Source organism: Lepisma saccharinum, chromosome 1, assembly GCF_977018435.1.
Source record: "Lepisma saccharinum chromosome 1, izLepSacc3.1, whole genome shotgun sequence".
Classification (NCBI taxonomy): Eukaryota; Metazoa; Arthropoda; class Insecta; order Zygentoma; family Lepismatidae; genus Lepisma; species Lepisma saccharinum.
In genome coordinates, this window is record NC_139229.1 from 21,206,531 (window position 1) to 21,232,186 (window position 25,656).

General features: G+C 36.0%; 1 protein-coding gene across 1 annotated transcript in view; it reads right to left on the minus strand.

Moving 5' to 3' along the window:
* Positions 1-609: 609 nt before the first annotated feature.
* The window catches only part of LOC145997191 (uncharacterized), a 36,057-nt gene continuing 11,010 nt past the window's right edge, over positions 610-25,656 (minus strand). The window contains exons 2-13 of the mRNA XM_083133961.1: positions 22,500-22,634; positions 21,543-21,750; positions 20,882-21,058; positions 17,974-18,106; positions 17,306-17,462; positions 15,186-15,356; positions 10,809-10,908; positions 9,890-9,939; positions 8,767-8,868; positions 7,130-7,255; positions 4,670-4,835; positions 610-1,782 (exon numbers count right to left, since the gene is read on the minus strand). Coding sequence (XP_082990087.1) covers positions 1,661-1,782; positions 4,670-4,835; positions 7,130-7,255; positions 8,767-8,868; positions 9,890-9,939; positions 10,809-10,908; positions 15,186-15,356; positions 17,306-17,462; positions 17,974-18,106; positions 20,882-21,058; positions 21,543-21,750; positions 22,500-22,634 — 1,647 coding nt within the window. The 3' untranslated portion in view covers positions 610-1,660. The remainder of the gene's footprint in view (positions 1,783-4,669; positions 4,836-7,129; positions 7,256-8,766; positions 8,869-9,889; positions 9,940-10,808; positions 10,909-15,185; positions 15,357-17,305; positions 17,463-17,973; positions 18,107-20,881; positions 21,059-21,542; positions 21,751-22,499; positions 22,635-25,656) is intronic.

Below are 25,656 nucleotides of genomic sequence, written 5' to 3' on the forward strand. Positions count from 1 at the left end.
TTCCAATATTTTTAATATGGATTGGACTGGTTGTCCTGCACCATGGCCATGCAGTTTAAGGCATTAGGCTTTGGGCTCAGGGTATGGAATACGGAATGTGTTCTCATTCAAGTCTCTTGGGCAGGGTACGGGGGGGGGGGGGCATAACATTTCTCCTGAGATTTCAACAAGTGTATTGGGCTGGTGGTCACCCACCATTGTGAGAAAATTATGGATGAGTAGCATAACCCAACCTGGTGATGGAAACCTACGACGACGGCTGTGGGTTGTCCAGGCCACACCATAATTGGTTGGATGATCGCTCACCTCTTCTGAGGCATGTGGGAGTGAGACCGGTGGTCAATAAATCGGCACAGGCCCTCGAGGGCTGTTGCATCATGGATTAATTGGTCCATTGATATATACATAATCAACTATTCTTGCCTTGACTGTATCGTTTCTCTTTATTTTTCTGGAAAATTTTGTAGAAATAGCTGTATGAATAAGAGCAACTGTTTGAAAACTATGTGATTTTATATTATGTGGCAGAGTAATTTTTGAATCGGTTCTTTCTCGATCTTTCTGATTTTTAAAGGATCAGAATCTGTTCACTGCCCCTCCCCCTAATTTCTAGTGTAGCAGATCTTAAGGTAATAGGGAAATAGGGAGACAGCAATTTTATGCACTAATACAATATAACTACCCTATTAAATGTTACTATCAAGTCTTATGAAAATATTTGTAGATGTTTTTATGTATTTGTGGAAGACTTTATACCCATTTTTTTCTTGATGTGTACCAAATAAATAAAGACCTGTATTATCACATTCCACCACTTTCTCTCGACATTTTATTTTATTTGTCTTTAACACACTAGATTCACATACATTTGGAGTTAAGTTTATGCAATGTAATATCAAATTGTGCATGCTTGTATAGGAAAAAAGAGAAGACATGCTACCCTAATGTTTTTGTACCATATGTTTTTCTGTATGCACACAAAAGTTTTCTATAATAAAATATTATAACAAAGTTTTGCAATCTGCTAATGTAGATACATAATTAATTCTTATGTCAAAAACAATTTTTCTATTTTGTTGTTGCCCTCACTCGATGTACTTAACAGTAGTAAATAACATGCTTGACAATGTATTCCTGAGGTAGTTTGTTACCAAAGTTCTGTAAAGATCACTGAAGGTTTTTTTTTCTCTTTGTAAGAGATTTATTTGTATGCTTTACTAGCAGAGTGTATTTGTTTATCTTTCCTGTAAATTGTATGTAAATTTCTTTAAGAAAAACTTTATACTATTGTTTATATGGTTGTGTGGCTTTTTGCCATTTTAAGATTAAAAATAATACACAAGAGCTACATAGTTTTTTTTCCTAGCTCACTTGTAATGTATCCTAATACTCTAGCACTCACTTTACAGTGATTCATTCCAACTTAAAATTCTTGAAGAAATTCAGCTTTACAAATATCTGTAGTGAAAATTTCTTAAATCTTCAGGATAAATTATCTTCATTTATCAGATTTATTAGGCTTAAAACATATATTTTCTGCATATTTTAATTTAAATATACATATATGTATGTGTATTATATAAAAGAAAATTATCTACTAAGTAATTGTAACCTTACAACATTCTTTTCAGGTAAAATGTTAACACTCTTGACTCTTGTTCTATTTGCTACTTGCAGCCATTTGTTTTAGGACATTCCTTCGAAGTTTCCCATTGCGACTTACTGGAAGTTCATTGATGAATACAACTCCACCTCGCAGATGTTTGTAAAAGGCAGCATTTTCTGAAACAACAATGGTTGTGTATAAGTATATCATAATTAGAGCCCGGATTTATAAGCACAATCAAACAGTAAAATAAGCAAGTTAATAAGCACCAAAATAAGCATAAACAAATACAGGAAAATCTGAAAAAATATTTGTTTATTAGAACTCTTACCTTATTCAAAGCTGTTACAGTATGTAAGGAAGGTCATCCTGAGATTTTCTTGTGTGAAGCTCCTGCATCTTGTCAGTGAAGAAGGATTTGTAAAGTGAAAATGTTCTTTCCACGTAGCATGACATCACAGGTGCATGTGAAAAACACCACAGTTCTTGTTCATTGAATTCCTCTTCAATGTCTGTTTCTTCACCAGAAATATTTTTATAAATTTGACAGTGTTTTCTAACCGGGATTTTTCAGTAATTCCTGACTGAGCTTGTCGGACACAGTTTTACTGAAATTTCATCAATAAGAGAAAGCGAATGTTGCAATGTATTATTTCGAGCTTTCAACTGTGTTATAATATCAGGTAATTTGGAAAAATTATTATGGATGTACTGTATCTTTTCTTGGATGCCGTTTCTCTCGTGCGGCTATTTAGAAGCATTGCTCTCGTCATCCCGATGCAGTTGTGTGATTGAAATAGGATTGAAATATGACAGATTTGGGTAAAATAAGCTATTTTAAACCAAAATCATAAAATAAGCAAGCATAACTGTTTCCTGAAGAAATAAGCATTTATAAGCATTTTCAACCTTAGTTAAATAGCTCATCAAGGTATGTAATACGAAGTATAACCTTTCTTCTTACCTTTAGAAGTCTGGAAAAGAATATGCAGTTCGCTTATAAATCTGGGCTCCATAATATTATACATACAAAGGCTTCAAGTAAGGGAAGAAAGCAAACAATATGTAACATATATGCACAGTGGCGGCAATTAAGGGGGGTGAGGGGGCAATTGCCCCCCCACTTTTTTTTTGCTATTTTTGCCCCCGCACTATGCTAAACCTTACCTACGAGGGAAGAGAAAATTATCTTTGCCCCCCCCCCCCCCCCTTCCCCCCAGTTTTGGCACTTTGCCTCCTTAGTTTTGGAACCCAATCATCGCCCTGTGTATTCATTGTGGGTGCAGTAAATGCAGTTTTTATATTCTGTAGGTGATGTTTCATATTTCTATGTTGAGATTTTATTTTATTTTTTATTTTTTTTTCCCTAAGCGATGAACTATCATTCCCATCCCAGATACTGAAACCTTTGGTAATGAAGACAGTTTTTCTTCTAAATTAATTGGGAAAATTTGCAATGTGGAAATGTGGAACATCACTAATACAATATGTATACATGCACACACAGCCACATGTGCAGTGAAGACAAGTCAGAAACTTACAGGACTAATATGTTCAGAGCAAATAATAACATGCCAAACTGAACATCAATGCATGGTGCATTTTGCTGAAGGCAGAGGTTCTGTTTGGTTGATTGATTTGTTGTTTTAAGTCCACATTGTGTGCCTCCAGGAATCGAATCTGTGACCCCTTGATTGCAAGGCAACAACACTACCACTGCGCCATCGACGAGTCCCAGATCCTGGGTTCAAATCCCAGCCTGTGCATGGGTGTTCTTTGTAAGTGTCCCTTCATCAAATCATCGCCCATCCTCATCTTTGTGATTAGCCAAAAGTGGCAGAAAAGAGAAATAAAATAAACCAAGCCAATCAATCAAAAAACATTCACAGTCTTGGCCATTAATAAAAGTGATACAATTAGCACCATGTTCTGGCCAACTTACCTCCTAGCTTCACCTCCAGGTACCCATTTTATTAGAGGCAGAATGAATCCCTAGGTCACTCCATGTTGAGACATTCCTGGGAAAATTCCCACTTGAAATCGTCCACCTTGGGAATTGAACCTATGTCTCCTGCTCGGCAGTCAGATGCCTTAATGACTGGGTCTACTGCAGCTCTAATATACTAGGGTGTTCTAAAAGTTAGTTGCACTAGCATAGAAATAGCTTATGGAATGTGGAGGTCAATTCTTGTATTTGCATGAAAGTACACTACCAAATCTACTCTTCTACATAATCATCCTCGTCTGTTGCAACAATTGTCATAGCGTGACATAAATTTCTCTATACTTTGTTTGAAGAGTTCCCATCCAGCTTCCGATAACCATCCTTGCGTCGCAGTTTTAACTTCCTCATCGGAATGATATTGCTGCTTCACAAGTTCTTCCATAGGCCCAACATGAAAATTGCAGGTTGAGGTCTGAACTGTGAATCGGTTCATTAACATATTCAACACTGTCCGTCGTTGTTGCAGTTGACAACCTTCTGCTTGATAATTTTTCTCAAAAGCTTTACACCCATTCTTGAACAACACACACCATTTTGTAATCACGTGGCACGTAATTGCTGTATCACTGTGCACTTCATGCAGTTGGCGATGAATCTCGATAGGATTACACCTTGTTGCCCATGGAAAACTAGTCCCTGTGCTTCCTTCCATTTTGGATGGCACTTCCAACTGACATGATATTTTCACCATTGATAACATCTGATCCTGATAGCCATAGCTCAACTTTAGTCCACCTTTTCAAGGAAACTGTAAACAGTGTTACCAACCACATTCATGAAAATATCTCTTCTGGAGAAAATGTGGTGGGTAAGTGCAGTTAACTTTTTGATTCCCCCATTTATAAATTCATTCCAAACTTCTATATTTGAAACAAGATGATTTATTTATTTACCTGTATGAAGACTAATCAAGGAATATCTGGGAAAAATGAATCGGTTTGCTTGATCTTTCAATGACTACTTATGTGATTCCCCATTTCCGATTGAGAGAGCCTAATGCACGATATCAAGAACTTTGAAGAAGTAATATTGGCACAATTTTTTTTGATTCTACTAACCTGCCACAAAGTTAATTATCTCTTCCTCAGTTACTTTGCAGCCTGGCCTCTTGACAATGTATGCTCGTGGAAGACAATCGGCTTCCATGTCAGGAACTCCCACAACACCAGCTCCTAGGACAGCAGGATGCTGCAGAATGAGATTTTCAAGCTCGGAAGGAGATATCTGTAAGTACGTAAAAAAGACACGTGTCTGTCTTAACAGGTACTTTGGAAATGATCTAGTTTTCAGTATAATTCTGCTTATACAAATTAAAGTGTAAAGAGCACAAGAGTATAACTCAAATTAATAATTATCAAATCACAATGTATGAAAAATATAAAACATTTTTTTTTCCACCTGAGCTATGGAGATGATTTTTCGCTGTCGCTGTTATGGTAGTGCTATGGTAGCAGGATCTGTTCCCTTTGAAACACTGTAGGCATTGACGTTGCCTGGTTCCTTCCAGCGTAGAGACATAAATTACATGAAGATTTGGCACACACAGGTGATAGAACAGTGGCATGGTATGCCAGAGACCTGGGTTTGAGTCCTGCTTGAGCCTGCATTTTTCGCTGAAAGTTCTACAATGTACACTTCCTACTGTGTGTCAAATTTTCACATTATTTTTGTCCACCTTACAATTTGACACACACAGGAGATGTACTGTGTAGAAGTTTCAGCAAAAAATACAGGCTCGACCAGGACCAGAACCAATGTCTCTGGCATAACATGCTATTTCTCTACCAAGTGAGCTACCTGGTCAGCCCTGTTTTTACCTGGTTTTTCGCTGTTGCTGTTTAAATCTGTGTTAAATATGCCGTCCAGCTCTACTCTTGAGAAAAATTAGGCCCAGTCAACATCATCAGTGCTTCAAGTGCAACAGATTCCACCATGGTAGCATGGACAGAGACAAATCCACACACAGCAAAAAATCAGAAAAACAAACAAACTAAAAACCCAGGGCTGGCTCGGTAGTTCAGGTGGTAGAGTACTGTATGCTAAAGACCGGATTTTGAATCCTGGTAGAGCCTTCATTTTTCACTAAAATGTCTACATTATTTTTCTACTTTTGCAGTAATTAATACATTTTCTAAATAAAATCAGTAGCATTTGTAGTTTATTACAGTTTTTTATGTATAAAAATGCAGTATATTCAACAAATTTCTCAGCCCTTTAAGTTGATATATATCAGCACCAGAAATAAATAGTACAGTAACGTTTCCTGACAGGCTGTCTAACCACATGACTGCTATTGCAAGTCAGGACAGCTAACATGGTCTCGGAGACACATCAGCAACACAATTTTACTTTTTCCTCAGTTGAAATATCTGTTCATTCATTTTGGTCCTCCACTGAAATAATCGTCAAGCAATTTCTGCTTTTTCATTTGAAGATGTTTTTATGCAAAACAACACTCTAACAACACCCTTTTCTTATGAGTGGAGAAATAAATTTGTATGTTGCTTGAGCTACTCAGTCCCCAGAACATAGCTGTTGCCTAGTTGCCAAAATTGGCAAGTTCAAAATCTACATAGCACAAAACAAAAAAGTTCTACTTTCAATTTTAAGACTTGCAACCACTAATTTTGAACACTGGGAGTCTTAGTCTAACTCTGTTCAAACGCCTCTAGTTTTACTGTTATTACTTCTCTACCAATTTAATAGTGTGTTAATATATTTCTGGCTTTCCTATATTATATATTTTGTTGTTTAAATAATATACATACACGTGTATATATATATATTTTAATCATTTCCTGTCTCTGGCTGGGTCGGCATAGAAGTCAAGCCTCTCCACTTTTTCCTGGTCTTCCACCACTCCTCTCTATCCATGGTGTTCCAATCTTGTCCTCTTCTCCTAACACTCTCCACTATTTTTTATATACTCACAGCGTAGTAATGTACACATACCGATAACCAATGTGATATTAAGTGGCAAATGTTCTGTGATGATCTTGAATGAATGGTTCATTTACCAACTAGACATTATTTAAGCCTTTATGTTAGAAAAAACTACTCCTAGATCTCCCGACCTAAAGGTTTGTGATTTTTTTTTACTTTGGGGACATGTAAAAGAGACAGTATATGTGCCACCACTACCAACAACTTTGGTTGAGCTGCAAGATTGCATTAGAGCTGCATTAGTAGGGTGGATATGCTTGAGCGCATGTGGAGCAAACTAGACTATATGGGCATAGATGTGTGATGAAAAGAAGCCACATTGAACATTTGTGAAAGTATGTCTGAAACTTGGACAGTTTCTGTTTATTTTCATGTATCATTCTTTATTGTATGTGTTATATATTTTTTAATGCAGCTCTTTCAAACCCAATGAATCATTTATAATTACCCTGTATTTTGAAATTTACTTGACAAAACCACAGTATTTGAACTATACCAATGTTGTACTAAAATGATAACAAAATTGGAACTAGATTGCATAAACTGATTAATTCATTAATGTAATTAGCACACACATGGTGAAATTTGTATTCAAATACTTCTTTTATCCTGTCTTCTACATACAGGTGACCATCCTCATCAAAATATCCAACATCACCACTTCTAATCCAACCAGAACTGTCAATAACCTCGGCAGTTTCCTGAAAAATAAATTTTCAAATTTAGAATATGCATTTGAAATCTTTCTCCAATACAGTGAATCAATTTAAAGTAGCAGGGGAATTATTTTGCCCGTAAAGTCCCTAAACCACAATATCCATCATTGCATCATTACAACAACTACGTATATTGAATTGCTAGAATGGGATTAGGTTATAGAGCAGCCGGCTGAATCTCGCTCTGTAGTAAATAAAAAGACCTTTCTATTCTATTCTAACTTGAACCATATGAGCATGTTCATATCTAGAGGCAGACTTACCTATGCACATGCACCATGATTTCAATAGTATCACATAATTGAGAGCTCATAAAATGGAAGATTTAAGATACTGCCATCTATATATTCATTGCATTAGTATTCAGTTTTGAATACTAATTCAAATTGTAGATACAATTAAATGAAAATTTGAATTAGTATTGAAAACTTAATACTAATGCAATGTATATGTAGATGGCAGTATCTTAATTGTGTTTACAAAACCCAAATTGTACCTGCAGATCTAAGCACCAAGTAGATGTTTGCATGTAATATCATTTAGCTAAATGGGGATTGTTCATTTAACCCAAGTAGGTGAAAGGGAGCACCATCTTTAATTTATTCTTAATTTGTAATGTGTTGTGTTTGTTTTGAGCAGGTCTCTTTACAAAATTGCACTTTTTAACTTTTCCCAAGAGGCTTTATACACCCCTTGTTTTAAACTTTTAAGTAAGAATTTTACATAAGGGGATATTTCCCCGCATACATTGAAGGGTGCAAAATGGCCATATGTGCTGACATTCCCAACAATTTCAATTCAATCAATCAATTAATCTATATGTTTGCAACACATTGGCAGGTTATTTGCATGTTTAGAATATTTGGACAGAATTTGATGACTTGTTTTGATTGTTTCGTTCATTTTACTGTGTTATTCTGCCACCTTTGGCTAATCGTGAAGATGAATGGTGATGAGTTTGATGAAGGGACAGTCGCAAACACACAGGGATAACACAACCTGAGCCCCACACCATACTGTGTATGCGTTCAGATGCCAGAGCCTCACTAGCCTGCAAATGCAGTCAAGGGTGTGCTACATAGAAGGGAGGTTGACGACATTTGGGTGTCTTTAGAAAGGGTTACACCTTGATGATTGTGAAATTGCATGTGTACAGTACAAGCACTCTGGCTCAGGAGGACCTGATTTTTATTAATGTCGCCCAATATCCAGGGGATTTATTATTCTTATGCCTGATTACTATCAAACAAGACTTGCTGATGAAGTGAATACATTTAAACACCATGAACACTATTTTAACTTAGGAACTGATATAAATCATGTTAACAAACTAACAATCAAAAGAACCTCAAATTGCAATCTGCCACTGCTTAATATGAACCAAGACTAATTTATTTCTCTTTCAGAATTATAATAAGAAAAGGTTAATGTTAAAAAAAATGCATTGATGTTCTTTTCAGTCTCATCATTTCATGAATTTCTTTATAAATACTCACTTTTGGTCTCTTGAAGTACCCTCTCATGCTGTGATGAGATTTAAAATGTAATTCCCCAAGGCAATTCCTCCCAAGAACCTTGCCTGTATCTAGATCCACAACCTGAAATAACATAAGGGAGGAGAGCTATTATTTTGCACAAATTAGAAATCTGCTGAAAATGTGTTTTTATAATATTGAAACTATTAAAAAATTAGAGTATTTTAAATGTGTGTGTGTGATAAGATACAAGCTCAGTATGTGTGTTAAAGATCTACAATGTGGTAAATATCCAGATAATTTTAGAACTAAATATAGACATGTAACATACATAAATAAATAACATTCAAGTATCTGCATCTGCAGAACTTGATAAAAGTATTTGTACTGGTTCAAAGGGTAACAGTTCTGTATATCGGAAACACGTTAAAATCAAATATTTTGTGTTTCCCATGGTTCCGTGTATTGCGGAACATAGTTCAAAGTGTCATTATGCTTTTTACACGAAAACAAACACAATTTCTCACATACAGAGTGATTTTTTTTGATTCCTTTCTTCGCTTCCTTAACACACAATATGGCGGCCACTTCTTGACTCACGTTGTGGTTATGCAGTGTTTCCAACACTCTTTACCGAAAAATACCTACTATCGTGTTCGTCATTGGTGGAAATTGTACATTATGCATGGGTAGCTGATGGATAGCCCCATGAACCATTCACAGATAGCCCCATGAACCATTATGCACGGTAGCTGACGGATAGCCCCACGAACCATTTCCCGATAAGATTAGGTTAGGTTCAGTTAGGCAAGCATAGTGAAAAATAAGGGGTTGGAAACACTGACAGGGGCTTACGTCATCAAACGTGTGCAGCATGCAGTTCATATAGCGAAAGCAATGGCAATTGTGCGTCGCCGAGTTATTTCTTTTGAAAAGTACGTGATTTCCCAGTCAAATAGATTCCACAATGAAAGAAAATACCTCGACAAACGTTGGAAAGCTTGCAGAAACTCATTTCCGTAAGTAGTTTCTTCTGTAAAAATGAAGAAATGTGTTTCCGATATACGGAACTGTTACTGTTCAAAGTGTTGTGACTCAGCAATAATTGCACATATTATGTGAAAAATGTTGTTACAATACTAACCTTTGCAACTGTAAGAGGCATTAGTTGCCCAGTGGACAAAGATGTTCCATCTGTAAATATAGATATATTGTTACAACGTCAAAGTTACATCTTAATATGGTGAAGTAATTGCAAAAATTACAATACGAGCAGATCTAAGTACTATATAAACACTGTTAAAGTAATTTTTCATCAAATATCAGAAATTTACGTTTAATAATTTTATATGTTTTGTGTGATAATTACAGTTTTGGCCATAATTAATTTTAGCCATAATTATGTAATACCAAGTGAACATTCCAAGAGTACAGTGGGATTCACTAGTATTTCTCAAATTTTGTCCATGACTATTTTCATTAATAATTCTCTTACATGCTGTGTGTTTTTAATCGATTGATTTTTATACAGAAGTTATCAACAGCTTGTTTTGAGTTTTCTTGTAATTCTCCAAGCTCTTATTGTGTCAAATAAGTGCACAAACATGGTGATGGAGAATTTGCATGGTAATACTCATGGATCCCACTGTACCATTACACTACACACAACTGTTGTGCCAAAAATGTAGTACAAATAGTGGTAAATATGTACAATCTAAATATTAACAAATTTATAAAAGCTATATTCAACATTTCTAAAATTAAATCCTTAGAATAAAACCAGACCATAAAAAAGGCAAGAAAGTTCTCCAGAGCAATATCTAAATCCATTTAATTTTATCTTTTAAGAACAATGAATGTAAAATTTTTCAGAATGTACCATGAAGAAGACAGTGAAAAGAAAAAGTTATGTAATATTACTGAATCAAAATTATAACTTAATGCAACAATATATCTGTCTGCATATGTAAATTATCCACTATCATTAGTAACTATTGACGTTTTTACAATTGCATATTTAATAGTTTTTTTGTGTTCTTTCATTGATTGAAGTAAATAAATACCTTCTATTTTTGTACTTGAAGCAACTTCGAAATTACAATTCTTGTATTTTTTGCTTAATAGTGTACTTGTAGCAAGGAACATTTCTGTCATTCCGTATCCCTGAAGAAAATAGATACAAGAATAATATTGGCATGTGCAATTCAGTATGGCTGTTAAAACAATCGTCTAATCTAAATGGACATCTCAAACACAGAGACACAGACAATTTATTCATTTTGATTCTAATATTTATCAGCTAGGAATGAATCGATCATTAATGTTCTATTATTTTCCCGTAGTTTACGGTTATTACAAGCATAAGAAAACAGTTTTTCGTTGTGACGTTTCAGGAGAACACACACTCCCTTCATCACATTTATTTTCATTTTGACTAAAGATACAGTTATAACAATGGTTAGCAATTTTTTAAACAAAAAAAAAAGAATCCGTTATATAATGGATGTTGTCAATGTTACATTGTTGTAATATAGCAACTTAACTGTGAAAAGAAGCAGTCTGTTTTATTTTTATTTCAGATAAAAAAAATTTGATCACATTATTTTTTATTTAAAATTATGAATCCCAAATATCATCAGGTAATTCAAAGTCATCATTGTTTTCACAAAGTCTCTTGATGTTTTTTGTTACTTTAAATTTTAAAGATGGTGGCTTACTCTTTTTGTGAAAAAGAAAACTCCATACTGGATCTATGTTACCATTTTCATTATTTAATTTATTCCAGTGTTCTTCTGCAATGAACGAAGCCTCCCAGACATTCAAATCTATGTTTCCCGTCAATCTTTTTAAAACCCTTCTCTTTTTAATCAAATGCTTCTCTTCGATGATGTGAGCTGACAAACCTGTTCTTGGGTTTAGATTTAGAATGCCCAAATCGTGTTCGTGCCATCGTATTGCCATTTTCCTTGCTGTTTGTCCTACATAATCCTTTGAACATGAACAACTTATATTATATATTCCTGTGGTTTCCACATCTGGTAGAGAGTTTCTCATTTTGAATTCATTAAATGTACATTCCAAACTTCTTGGTGATCTAAAAACAATTTTGAAATTAAATCTTCTAAAAAATTTGGCAATTTTATGTGAGAATCCCTTGTAGAATGGAATGCACACAAATTTCTTTTCAACAGATTTTTCATCTTTGCCTGCATTTCTCTTTTCCTTTAGTTTTCTCTCCACTTGTTTTTTGATGAAGGGAGCATGTGTTCTCGTGAAACGTCACAACAAAAAACTGTTTTCTAATGCTTGTAATAACTGTAAACTACAGGAAAATAATTCTACAATGCAAGCAATGCGTACATACAAGAAAAACCATTATGTTCTTCTGTAAAGTTCCAAATTCTACCATTACAGAGTTTTCTTCTTTCATTATCTTGAATAATATGCTCAAGGGCCACCCTTATATTAGGAAGTCATTTTGCTACCTTCTCTTGTCAGTAAATTTTGAAGAGGGAATAAGAAACCTAATTTTAAATTACTAAGATTATAAATTATTTAGTTTATCTACTATTTTATACATGATAACACTGTGCGACAATGAAAATTGCCGCAGAACAAAAACATGTGATTCCTATGGAGTTCAGTGCCCTGATGACGATAGTGAAAACCGTTTCTCACTATCACCTAAACTTTTCTCTGGAAACACAATTTTATCAGCGCACGACTGCATGTTATTGTTGTCACAGCATCAGTTAGTTGCTAGTGGGATCAAGCAGTGTCTTCCTGCAGTGTGTGTCGTGCAAATCCCCTAACATGAAGAATACTGTTTGTATGTGTTTCTTGTGTTCAGCGATGTCTAGGATGTGTGTTAATTCACCAAACCTTTTCTGTTATGTGTGTGGTGAGTTTACGATGAAGTCGCAAAGACATCCCATTTCTCTGCTCGTCAAAAAGGCATACGAGTTGTATTTTGAATCAAAGGTAGATAGATGAGGGTAAGTGTTGGGCACCACAGAACTGTTGCTCACGTTGCTCCCGCTATTTAATATGTTGGTTGCATGGAACCCACCCATCTATGCCATTTGCCGACCACAGTTGTGGCAGAAACCTAGACACCACATAACAGATTGCTAGTTTTGTTTAACAAAAGTAACAGGCATCTCAAGTAAATCAAAACAAAGTTTCATATCCAAATTTGGAATCTGCAATGCGCCCAGTTCTGCATTCTGATTCTCTCCCAGTTCCAAAACCATCAGTGGAATGGACACTGGAAGATGAAACAGACGATGGTAGTGATCATGAAGATCTTGATTACATGCCATCTACATCACACCCCCAACCACAGTCATAGTCACAGGCAGAATTGAACGATCTTGTAAGAGATCGGAATCTTTCAAAAAGTCAAGCAGAATTACGTGGGTCTCGTCTTCAAGAAAAAAACCTGCTACAACCAAACACTAGTATATCATTCCGTACACGACAGCTTAGTCTTTCCACTTTTTTCTCAATGGCAGAGAGTCTGGTATATTGTAATGACATAAATGGGCTGTTTACAGAATTTGGAATGATTCAAAATCCGGAAAAATTGCGCCTATTCATAGATTCCTCAAAAACTAGTCTCAAAGTTGTTCTCTTGCATAACGGAGACGAGAAACCTTCGATACCAGCGGCCCATTCCGTTCAGTTAAAAGAAACCTACGAGAACATGAGACTACTTCTGAAGTATATTGGCTATTCGAACCGCAAATGGAAAATCTGTGGTGATCACAAAGTTCTGGGGCTTGTGCTGGGAATGCAGACTGGTTACACAAAATATTGCTGTTTCTTGTGTCACTGGGACAGTAGGGCAAGGAAAGACCATTACGTAGTGAAACAGTGGCCATTGAGAGAAAGCTTCAATCAAGGTGAAAAAAATGTGTCGCATGAACCCCTTGTTGACAAAAACAGTGTGCTCCATCTGAAATTGGGCTTCATGAAGAATTTTGTGAAAGCAATGGACAAACATGGCAGGGGTTTTCAATTTTTACTGTCCAAATTTCCTGCAATTAGTACTGCAAAAATTAAATAAGGTATTTTCATTGGGCCTCATATTCCTGGCTTGATGAAAGACATAACCTTTGAAGAGTTGCTGACAGATACTGAGAAGGCAGCTTGTCTTGTCTTCAAAGATGTATGCACAAATTCGTGGGAAACGTCAGGTCTGACAATTACAGTGAACTGAGGGAACACATGCTGGACTGTTACAAGGCTATGGGGTGCAACATGTCTTTGAAAATACGTACATTTCCTGCATTCTCATTTGAATTCTTTCCCGCCTAATCTCGGAGATGTGAGTGACCAACATGGTGAGCGGTTTCACCAAGATATCGCTGACATGGAAAGACGATATATGAGAAGATGGACACCAAACCATTTGGCAGATTAGTGCTGGACACTCCTACAAGAAGTTTCACCATCCACCAACAAACGGAACGTTTCCAGGACACGTTTCTAATTTGTAGGTACATTTCAAGCTTTTTGCAGCTTTCTCGTACCTTTTTTTATGTTTTGTAATACAAACAATTAATTTTGTTCCATGATCTGTATTTAATCCAGCTACAGGATCCTCTTGTACTGTAATGGAGTAGTTTCCAAGTGTCTGGAAAGTTGCTACTTTGTTTTTCGATGAATTACAATATATTGCTAACTACAGGAATTATAGGTTGGCCACAGTGGCTCAGTCGGTAACGCGTCTGACTACCATGTTAAAGGTCCCGAGTTTGATCCCCGGCTGGTTCAAATACGGGAACTTTTCTAACGTTGGAAGCGGCCCCGGCGCCCACCCAGTGTCGAATAACATGGGTACCTGGGGGGAAACCCTGCAGGGTAAAGGTGGTCAGGGGCATGATGCTGATCACATCACCCCCACTCACGACCGGATCAAGAAAGTGTGGGGCGTTACTCCCACACCCCCTATACACCTTCATGGCGTGGTGCTATGCACAGGGGAGCACTTTACCTTTTTTTTACAGGAAATATAGGCAAAGTGGTACATGTGGCATATCTTCTCCAGAAAAAATGGTACGTGATGGGACATTTCTGATTTCATTTTCGTAATCAGTGTATTTGAATTAGTAAAGAACACCTTCTTTCATCTTGCGGCAAGACACAAAGTTTAAATTTGTTGCACTGTGTAATTAATTGAATGAGAAAAGTCTCCCATTTCTGAAATGTTTCAGGGAGAATTCACACTGAAGCGACTGGTGACACGTGCCACTTGAGGATTTCACCATTCCAACACAGCCTTGTGCAGCGTGTCATGCTGCTATGGTGTGAAACGATTCTGTTGACTGGCTTATTTCAAAGTAACAAATGTCACGTGTTGCTTGTCGTTTCAGTCTGAATTTTCCCTTAAAAGAATACAACTTCAATGTACTAAAATTTATGAAAATAATACTTACATGTGAAATTTCAATATCTGGATATTTATCCTTAAATTTTTCCTTCACTCTGTGTGTCAAAATGCTTCCAGTTGAGAATACCAATTTAATGCTGCTGATATCAAACTCTCTTACTTCGTGGTTGGTACTCATCTGAACAATAATGAAAGGAAAGATTCCCAATGCTTCTGGCTAGAAAATAAATTCTTGTGCTTTATGCATTTGCATTTTTATATTGCTTATTTTACATAACTTTTGCAGTTGTGAGCATAATTGGAACAATGAAGATGAAGAGAAGAGAATAATAAGACTGTGAATAGATGAAAGGATGCTGCAATTATAATAGCAAATGCTTATATGCTGGTCTAGTCGGTAGTGTGTCTGACTACTAGGTGGGAGACTCAGGATCAACCCTGGTGTGGGTGATCTAAGGTTGCATTTTTCTAGCCTTCTCCCAGCATAAGGCAGCTCCGGGGTTCACCCAGCCTCAAATAAATGGGTACCTGGCGGGGATAAGACAGACAGAATGTAGTGCTGATGACACTACCTACAAAATGGCTGAGACCAATAATGTATGGAACCCTACCCCTACAAATGCAGCTGTGGAATGAATATTTTCATGGATGATGTCAAAAATAGAAGCGCAATAGACTTGCTATTATAGCTGTTCTGTAGTGAAAGGTTTTTAGTGTGTGTAAGTTGGTAAAAAGTGTTAAAACTTCATTAATATGGGATCAGAAACTTAAAAAATCTGGTCTGTAAATTAAATCCATCAGCCAATGTATGATGATGATGAAGAATAAAGATAAAGAAAATTTAGTGAATTTCATGTCGAAGGCAAGTAACAAATTATATGAAACCAATTATACTCTAATTATAATTAGACAATTAAATAACTATTTGTCATTTGTGTGTGTTTAATATTCTTGTTTTTAGTTGGCTAGAAACTTCAGTAGCTGTGTACTTCTATGCATGGGTGTCACAAAGGGGGGAAGGGGGGACAGTCAGCAGTCCCTCCCAGTTGAGAGCATCTTTCATTTCCTTTTTTTAAAAGCTAAAATTTTGACAGTCAATAAGTTTACAGTTACGTATTTAGTATTTCAGTTCAACAAAAAAAAAAAAATTAAAAAAAAATATTTAGTGTAAAATGCATGGACCAGATCAAAACTTCGTGTTTTCTTACCCTAGCACTTAACCCAAAATATAGATGGTTCCACGAATTTTCCAAATTTAAAAAATTAGAACTTCATATGAGAGATAAACACAAGTAAGCTTCATGGCTAACATTTTCACCTAAGTGTTGATCACTGGCAGCGATTAGGCAGTGGGCAGTTGTCCTCCCCCTCCTTAATTTTGACCCTGAGCTATGGTCTATAAATGCTAAGCTACCAAGAGAAAGCAAACTGTTCTTGCAACCTCTCCCCACCCACCTGCAGTTTTGGCACCAATTGCACTACTGGTGTCAGCATTTGGGACATTCCATGAAAAGTGGTCCTTCTAAAATAAATGACAGGAGCTTACTTCATCAAACGGACGCAGCATCCAGTTGCCGTAGGGCAAGCAAATGAAAGCAATGGCAATTGTGCGTCGGCGAAATATTTCTCGTTAAAAATACATGATTTCCTGGTCAAATATATTCCATGATGAAAGAAAATACCTCGACGAACGTTGTAAACCTTGGAGAAACTCATTTCCGTAAGTAGTTTCTTGTGTAAAATTGAAGAAATGTGTCTCCGATGTATGAAACTGTTACCAAAAGTTGTTTATGTTGAAAAGAAAAAAAGCATGCGCATTTCCCATAGACAAGGTGTTCTCCGTTGACAAGTGGCAGTAAGTATCGTAGACTAGTGGGAATGAATGTAGAAGTAAATCGGAACCTTGGTAGAATGCATGGACATCTTTTTAATGCTAAGAGAATCAAACAACCTACCTAACCTAACTACGAAAGCATATATTGATCAAGATCTTACGTAATCTAAAACTACACAGTATGTGTTAACAGACGTAAATCAAAATTGGACCATAAGTATAAAGAATTTGTACATTAAATAATTTTTCTTAATTATTGAAATAGTGCCTAACCATGTAGAACAATAATAATATATATTATAATTTTTACATTAAGCAACGAGAAGTCATACCTTGTACTCTTCAATTCCTTGTAGATATCTCTGAAATGAATATTTGGACATATTATATACAGATTGCCCAATTTTCAGAAATACACAAGCCACAATCACACTCACTACATGGAAATTACTAAAGAGATGAAGCATAGATGTCACTGGCCATCCATACCTGAAAATAGAAAAAAAATAGCTATTTAGATAAAATGGAATTTATGATTTTCTTTGTAATGTCACACACACACACACACACATATCCATCAAAATGTCAGTTATATCAGTGCTTGAAATGGGGAACATGGATGATATGCTATATATCCATTCAGTAAAATTTAATTAAACACCTCCCCCATGTAGGCACAAGAATCTTCCACCTATAACTAAACTCAATCAAGCATGTCTATGTCATGAGTTATGTTTGATTATAATGATTATGCAACTTTTGGGGCACCCTGTATATTTTGAGACATGTAAAATATGCAAGAATGTTTTTTTTCTAAAATGTTTTTGCCAATTATTAGCATTCAAGCAAATTGATAAAGTCACTTGTTTTTATTATCATGTGCTCATGGTCACATTAGTTAAAATGGATTATTTTATTTTCCAATTTTTGAGCAATAGTCTGTGAACCTGATGAATGATGTTATAGTCGTTCTTTTAAAATAAAAATGACTTCTACTTACTCTCCAATCCAAATAGCAGCTAGAAGTGATGAATGTGTATGAATAGCAGATTTTGGAATTCCAGTACTGCCACTTGTATTTGGAAGGAAAATTATGTGCTCTTCATAATTTATTGACTTGTCTTCAGGGACTTCTAAAAAAATATGAAATTGAAAGCCATGTGAAAGATGATGCACTGAAAAATATGAGTATCTATGATATATGCATGCAGTAAAGAAGCAATTGTTAACTAAATCCAGCCATCAACAAAATCCACATAATTTTCATTACAAGGATAGTTTTTCGTGTTTGTCTACAATAAATTTTTAAGGAAGCTGTGTTTTCTGAGTTGTGCGAGTTTTCTAAGTAATTTTGCATTGGCACATTCTCCATGTTGACCGCTGTTAATCCAACTTTTTTCATATATTTTTATACATTTAACTTTAATATTTGGTTAATTGATTATTATATATTATGCAAACTATTAAAACAAGCTTCTAAACCAGAATTTAAGTAAATTATTTGAAAAACTTAAAAGACTGATTTATGTATGTTCTCCACCGTACCCTTCTGACAACAGGGGTTTCTCCCCGATTGTAGGCAGGGAGAAAGGGAGCCGAAGAGACAGTGGATGAGTGGCTATTTAAAGAAAATGGTCTGTGTGGTCAGTTATACCGCTCCAAGCAGCTTTGGTGGGAGAACAATCTGTGACTTGTTCCTTCCTGCTTTCTGTCCCAAGTAACCACAACCACTGGGCCAATGTCAGTTTTTACGTGGGAATGTTGGCTTTACATTGGTTCGCAAATTGATGTTGGGCCAACGTTTGTCCAACTATGGAAAAGTGAGTCGAAATCAGTTTTAAAAGCATCTTTTTTATGCTAAGACAACTTCCAGGAGTATGCTGTAAATTCTAGAATGTAAAATAAGTAATATACTATGTAACAGTGTTCCTTTTCGAATATTTCAGTTACTCCACATTTAAAATAAAATATATTTTTAATTAAAGTAGAAGCTATTGAAAATAATGATACTATGTGACTGAGAAAGTGCTGTATATTATTTTTATTTTCACAAATAATTTGTACTATTGTTTAAATTTGGCCTCACAATACATTATTTATATATCAGAACACAAACCTATCCATTCTAAAGTTTTCTGTACATTGGGCCATCGTAAGAACCACACGTTGGGCCAATGTTGGAACCACAGCCAAAATTACTGTTGCCCAATGGTATGTTTTTACATTGGGCCAACCATTTTGGTTACTTGGGTGTGTCATGCTTGGCAGAGGCAGTGTTGCTACATGAAGGAAGATTCCCTTGGTGAAGGAGGATCCAGGTCTAATTTTAGGTTCAATGGGAAAATGTATGAAAAATATAGAAATTGCTGGAAAATTTTAAGTTGTTAGACTTCTGTTTTTGTTTTACTTGCATGCCTGCATTGCTGTTTTATTTCTACAGAGCATTCCCTGACATTCGCTACTCGGCGGAAAGCAGCCCGGCATCAGCACTTGTCTTTCCCGGTCATTAGAGTCGGCTGTTAAAATTACAGTTTTCATATTGTGTACTAACCTTGACTACAGAAGGTGTTGAAAATGATGTCCCTCTGCTGCAACACATTCCTGGCATCTCCGAAGGAAATTGGCATTTACACGTGCAAGTTCATCTACTGTAATTCTCCCGATTTCTCGTACAATACTCTCTTTTAAGATTTCCCCATTTTTCTTTCCACTTTTATTTTATTTATTCAGAACTGACTCTGTTACTCTCAACTTTTTTACGAGGTTTAATATAGTGATCCTATGTGAAATGGGAACACCAGGAAATTTCATTGCAAAACGATGCCGTACTTCTCCACAATTCCTCTTTCCAAAGTAACACTCGACAAGATAAATCCTTTGTTGTAATGTAAACTTTTGTGGTGCCATATTAAGCCACAATCTACAACACAACTTCCAAGGGAGGATTATACTGGCGTCATTCTACAACGTCAACAGAAAGGGAAAGAGAGCAAAGGCATGGAGGCGAAAAAAAACAGACTGTTAGCGTGCGACTGTCACAGACCCCGTCCGCCGGGAAAGACATACTCTGACGCCGGGCCGCTTGCTGCTGAGTCTCGTAGGGAATGCTCTGTATTATATCTAATTAATGTAGATGAGGTGCATAATAAATATATACAATAAATAAGAATTTTTGCAATAAGCCAGGTCAAATTTTCAGAATACGCCTCTGTAATTTTGTGGTTAAACTATCATTTTGTAGTCAGGTGGTTCAGTTGCTTGGATCCTAAGTGCAAAAGGTTCCATGCTGAGGACACAACTTGAATGCAGAACCTTTTGTGGTAAGGCTGAGCAACACCCATAACACACTTGGCCATTAAGGCAGCTAATGCAAATCAACAATAAAAAAATTATCATTGTTAGGAACTTATTGAGCAACATGCTGATATTTTGATAACTTCTCTATCCTGACAAATGTCCTTTAAGCAGTTATTGCCTCGATTTACCATTATTTCCTTGTTTACCAAAAAGGAAAAATACGAATTTTAGAGCAGTTTTAATAATTCAATTACAACAGCAATATTGTGCTGGCTGTATAGTCATGGACAGAAATGCTTCCCCTGTCGGATCATTACAGTTTTCCTGATGACTGATTACATTGACCACAATCTTTCTGGCATTGTTGATATAAAGATACATTACTTTATCATCAAACTATGCCTTACCATTTGTGCACATGAAGATGAGGTTTTCCTATTTAACCTGTTTTCGTTTAACTGTTCCATTTTAATTGTATATTTACACACCTACCAGGTACTGAACTTGTGGAACACCTGATTTCAAGCTATAACTATAACCATTGAACTATTTAATATAACATTGCATTTTGTTTAGATATTTTCCATGATAACTGATAATGGATGACTAACCACATGTTCCTTCTAGTAATACTTCTCCAATGGACGTCACACCATCTGCCTTATCTATTGAAAATAAGCAAACATCCCAATTTAGCATTTTCACTATGCTTGTCATTTTTTCTTCAGTTTTAGCATCACACATCATAAACTTTGGCCTTGTTTCATGTATTAGATGAAGTAACTCGCCTAGAAAAAGAAAGTAAATTGTGAACATGGTGCTGCATTGTAAGTAATGAATGTATATTTTTTTGGCTCATATTTTTTGTTCAGAGAAACAAATACACTATAAGCAATGTTACATGTGGAAATGGAATTCATTTGAGAAAGTAAATTTTCTTGCAATCTGTATTTTGTATCAGGACAGTGTTTTTTTTATGCATTACTATGTGATATAGTACGTGAACAATATATTTTGTTACAGTATCTTTCTTCTTTGGTTTTTCAGTTTATTCTTTTACAAATAATTACCTTCCAATATGTCCATGTTTTAACATGGTGGCAATGAGACAATTTTGCTAGCTCGGTTGGGGGGGGGGGGGTTATGATCCCCCTTGAGTTTGAGCACTGTTCATGATTTAATTAGTGCAGTACATCTGATCACATGCAATACTGTATATCATATTTCAACATATTATGTATAATCACAAAGTGAGAATAATAAAATTCTTACTTGCTCCATCATCAGGACATGAACCCATGACAGCTCCATTGCAAATCCATACCCCAAAGAACACCAAATTAAGAGTTGTAGTGTCATAAGTGTTGAAGAACAAGATATCACCTTTTCTGAAACCTCTACTCCACAGAGCACCTGCAATTTTTCTGGACATTGATTCCACTTCGGAAAATGTAATGGATTTTCCAGTTACTACATCAGTCTGAAATGGAAATAGAATGTGAATTTCACATTTTTGCTTATATAGATTATATAATAATTATTATATAAAGGGTAGTGAAAAAATAAGTTCATTGGTTTTGTTAGTGGAAGGAACATAAATTCTGATTGCAAATTGCAAAGATAAACACTTCATCTTTTATCACCAACATAAAAAAAAATTGTAAATAAGTAATGCTCTTGTGAAACTGGTCTGCTTACCTTGGTACTGTTTTGGCTTGTTTATTTTATGTTATTCTTTTTTGTATGTTTTTAATCTTAGTGTATTGTTTTACTGTTGTTTCTTTCTGGTTTAAAATTCCTTGTACTGTACTGGAAGTTTCAATAACTACATAAAAGCTTTACACACCTTGTTCAAGAAGAAACTTTAAAAAAGTAATGGGAAAATTTTACTCATAAGTGTGACACCTCATACAAAATTCTAAATTTTGCAAATTTGAGAACAATTCTTTCGCTCAAATGGTAGAATATGAAAACATAACCTGGCCCCTATATTTTATATTCAATTTTTCAATCTAATGGAGTTTTTACTGTGATTATGCTGCTAAAATTCTAACTTATATTTACTTCTGTTATTAAAGAAAGAAACAACAGGTTTTCTACTTTTTTGTAACTTTAAATGAGCAATTCCAGTTTGCAGGGGACTAGTCGAAGGGCCGGTTCAACACCCATGCTGATGCTAATGTAGTAACCTTATAAACATGCATTAAATATACTTCAAGTATCTCTTACCACCCATGGCTTGTTTCCATTGACTGGAAGATGTTCTCTAATTTTCTGAAACAAGAATTCCTGCACTGGCATCTTGGGTATTTTGCTTGGATCTACGTGCACAGGTGATTTGATGATGATGTCTTCCATATTCGCCTGAAAGATGAAAAAATACCAAATGCACATTATCATAGCGTTATTAGAATAAGAACGTTTTCCCCCAATCTAATCCATTTAAGAGTGTCTTTTCTGCTTGATTATTGGAAAATTACTTTGACCGAGTTCTTATTTTACATTGCTTTCCTGCCTCTTTATGCTAATTCTTAAATGAGTAATGATTTAATGAATAGAATAGTTTTTTCTTTGTCAATGCTAAACATTTACCTGGTTTTTCATATATTATTAATTTTTTTAGAAAGAGAATATCAAAGGGAAATAACAGGCCTGGATTTATGGAGGGCTACAGCCTCGAGCCCTACACTGGAGAAAAAATAACGAAAGGGGGCCACAAAATGAAATATTTGAAATGTGGTACAAATACATACAAACAATATAAATAACCATCTGACATAATTGAACCTAAATTATATAACTGAATTCAGTATGTGGGCTGAGACCTCTCACAATATTGTTAATTCTGGAACTACATATATAAAACCAGTCAATTAAGTATATAAGCAGTTCAGTTCTTCCAGAGCATTTACTAACTAAGCACCCGTCATCTGCTAAAATCGTGGAAGTCCAGTTAGCAGACACCACAAAGTACTTCATAATATGGATTTGAATTCAGGATGCCTCGCTTCACACACTGGATCACGGAGGCTTATTCCTTGCTATATTCATCGGTTCAATACCTGATGAAGGCACACATCAGATTTCACTTTCAACTGTAGGTTCAGTCAGGGCGCCTTAAGGGCTGGGCGACCGGCGGGGGCAACACCCTCGGGGGTGCCAAACTGAGGTTTTCCCTTGAATAGATAAAAATTAATTAAAGTTATTGCTGCATGACATAGTAAGTGTATTGCAAGATTGTGTAGCAATTTAAGCTAAGACATTACTGTTATTTTGATAACATCATGTAGGTATTAAATAAATACATGAACGTGCTCTTTAACAGTAACACTTAAGGTATTTAAGAAATAATGTTAATGTTTTTCCTCGTTAAAACCATAAATACACAACACGGTCATATTTTTTATTGATGGGTGGTGGAAAGTTAAGGGGTGGCACAGCAGAAAATTTCTTTCATTAGGCAGGAGGTCGCCAAAAGTCCACCTTGCCCGACTGAACATATATCTTGTCTCTTGAGCCTCCGCTGGGAGGATAGGGAGGCTCGTCTTTCTGCATAAAAAGACTTGAAAACAAACCCCTTCTCATTCATCGTACAAGCGAAGGTGTGTACATCCCATTGTCCTAAATTGAAGTCCCTGCGTGATTTTAATGCATTTTCTAGATTTGCGCCATTACGTTTAATCGTGGTGTGACATCGGTAACATCTTAGTTCTTCAAGATGAGAGGGAAGTACGCAAGTGTAGTTCGGTTTGCTCGTACTGGGTAGAGGAAGGCAGCTGAATAAATTGTCCATATTCTATTGGCGTAACAAAAATCATATATGTGAAATCACGTTGGAAAGGCCACTAAATTATGCATAGAATCAGTGGCGTACCCAAGAATTTTGTATCTTTTCTAAAATATATTTCCTGTATTTTGAGAAATTTTTCTGTATTTGTCTTTTCTCTTGCTTCCTCGGAACCTCCAATTCCACTTAGACGTCATCATCCAAATCATCGAGCCGTCCCCTCGATGGCGTAGTAGTAACGTCGTTGCATTGTAATCAAGGGGTCTCGGTGGAGGTACATAGGGGTTCCAAACGCACTTTAAAAATGTACCTTCAGTCCTGATTAGCCTAAATGTGCTTGCTTGCTTAATCGTGGCTCACACCGCCTATCCTTTGCAATTTCTAGCCATCGGGACTGCTTTATTTGATCCGACTTCTTCTTGTCTCCTGTCGTTATTCCTTATGGCACCTGCACAATACACTATGGCACCTGCACAATACACTTTCACTTTCACTATGGGAGGGTATCCTGTTGGGTATGTTACACTGTGATCTTCCTTATTGTTTTTGTTTACATTGAGATGCTGTGTTTTCGTGCGAAGCTATAAAGCTATATAGCGTCCACATAATGGGAGCTCGAGGCTGACTTATCAGGGTTGGGATTGACACAGGAAATGGAACAGCTAGTCGAAGTAGGGTTTGATACAACTGTTCCCGATGGGCTTGTCGTAAGGGGCATTGGAAAAACAGATGAGTTATTGTTTGGCTGGGTTCTCCGCATTGACAGGAAGTTCGTGTGCAACTAACTCACTAACAATTTGTTTTATATCTATTTAAAATTTAAACCAACCTCACTTCCATGTAGTACACCCTGAACTGCATTTTGCAGACTAACGAGGCTCTGGTGACTGGACCTACTGTTAGTATAATCTTTGTAGGACTGCGTGTGTGTTGTCCTTGTTTGTGCTCACTGTCTGTCGCTTCACAGGCTCAGCTTTTAACCCAGGTAAGGATATTTTAGTTTTCAGACACGCTTTTATTTTTGTCATGATAAGGGGCTGGACCCCGTATAGCGTGACGGGTGTAAAATACCCTAAGTTTTCAGGCACACAAATTGTAAATCAAATTTAAAAAATCTTAACATAGATGTTTCAAAACACCTATTGATCTACTGAAAACAGTAGACAAAAGTTTCATTGGAGTAATACCCAAAGAAGTCAACCATTATGAATTAATGTTACATACTTTTTTTTATTTCACTTTCCAAAACCTAGGAGCTCAAAATAATACATGGCATGCTATCAGTGGCGGATTAAGCTTCCTCGCCGCCCCTAGGCACAAACTTAATGTGCGCCCTTCTCAAAAGAAAAGTAGTATATTATGCAGTATTTTTACAGGCTAATATAAAAATTAGTGAACATACTGAAATAAAAACAAAGGATAAAAATTAATAACAAACAATTGATTTTCTGTATGTGCTATACCTAAAATTATGTAATGTATTGAGAAATTAAATTCACCACTCACCAGTCAAATTGTAGAAGACAAGTAGCTTGTATGACCTTTCCCCGGATTTCCATACTGTTCAATGTGTTCTGCAAGAAATGGATCAAACTTGGC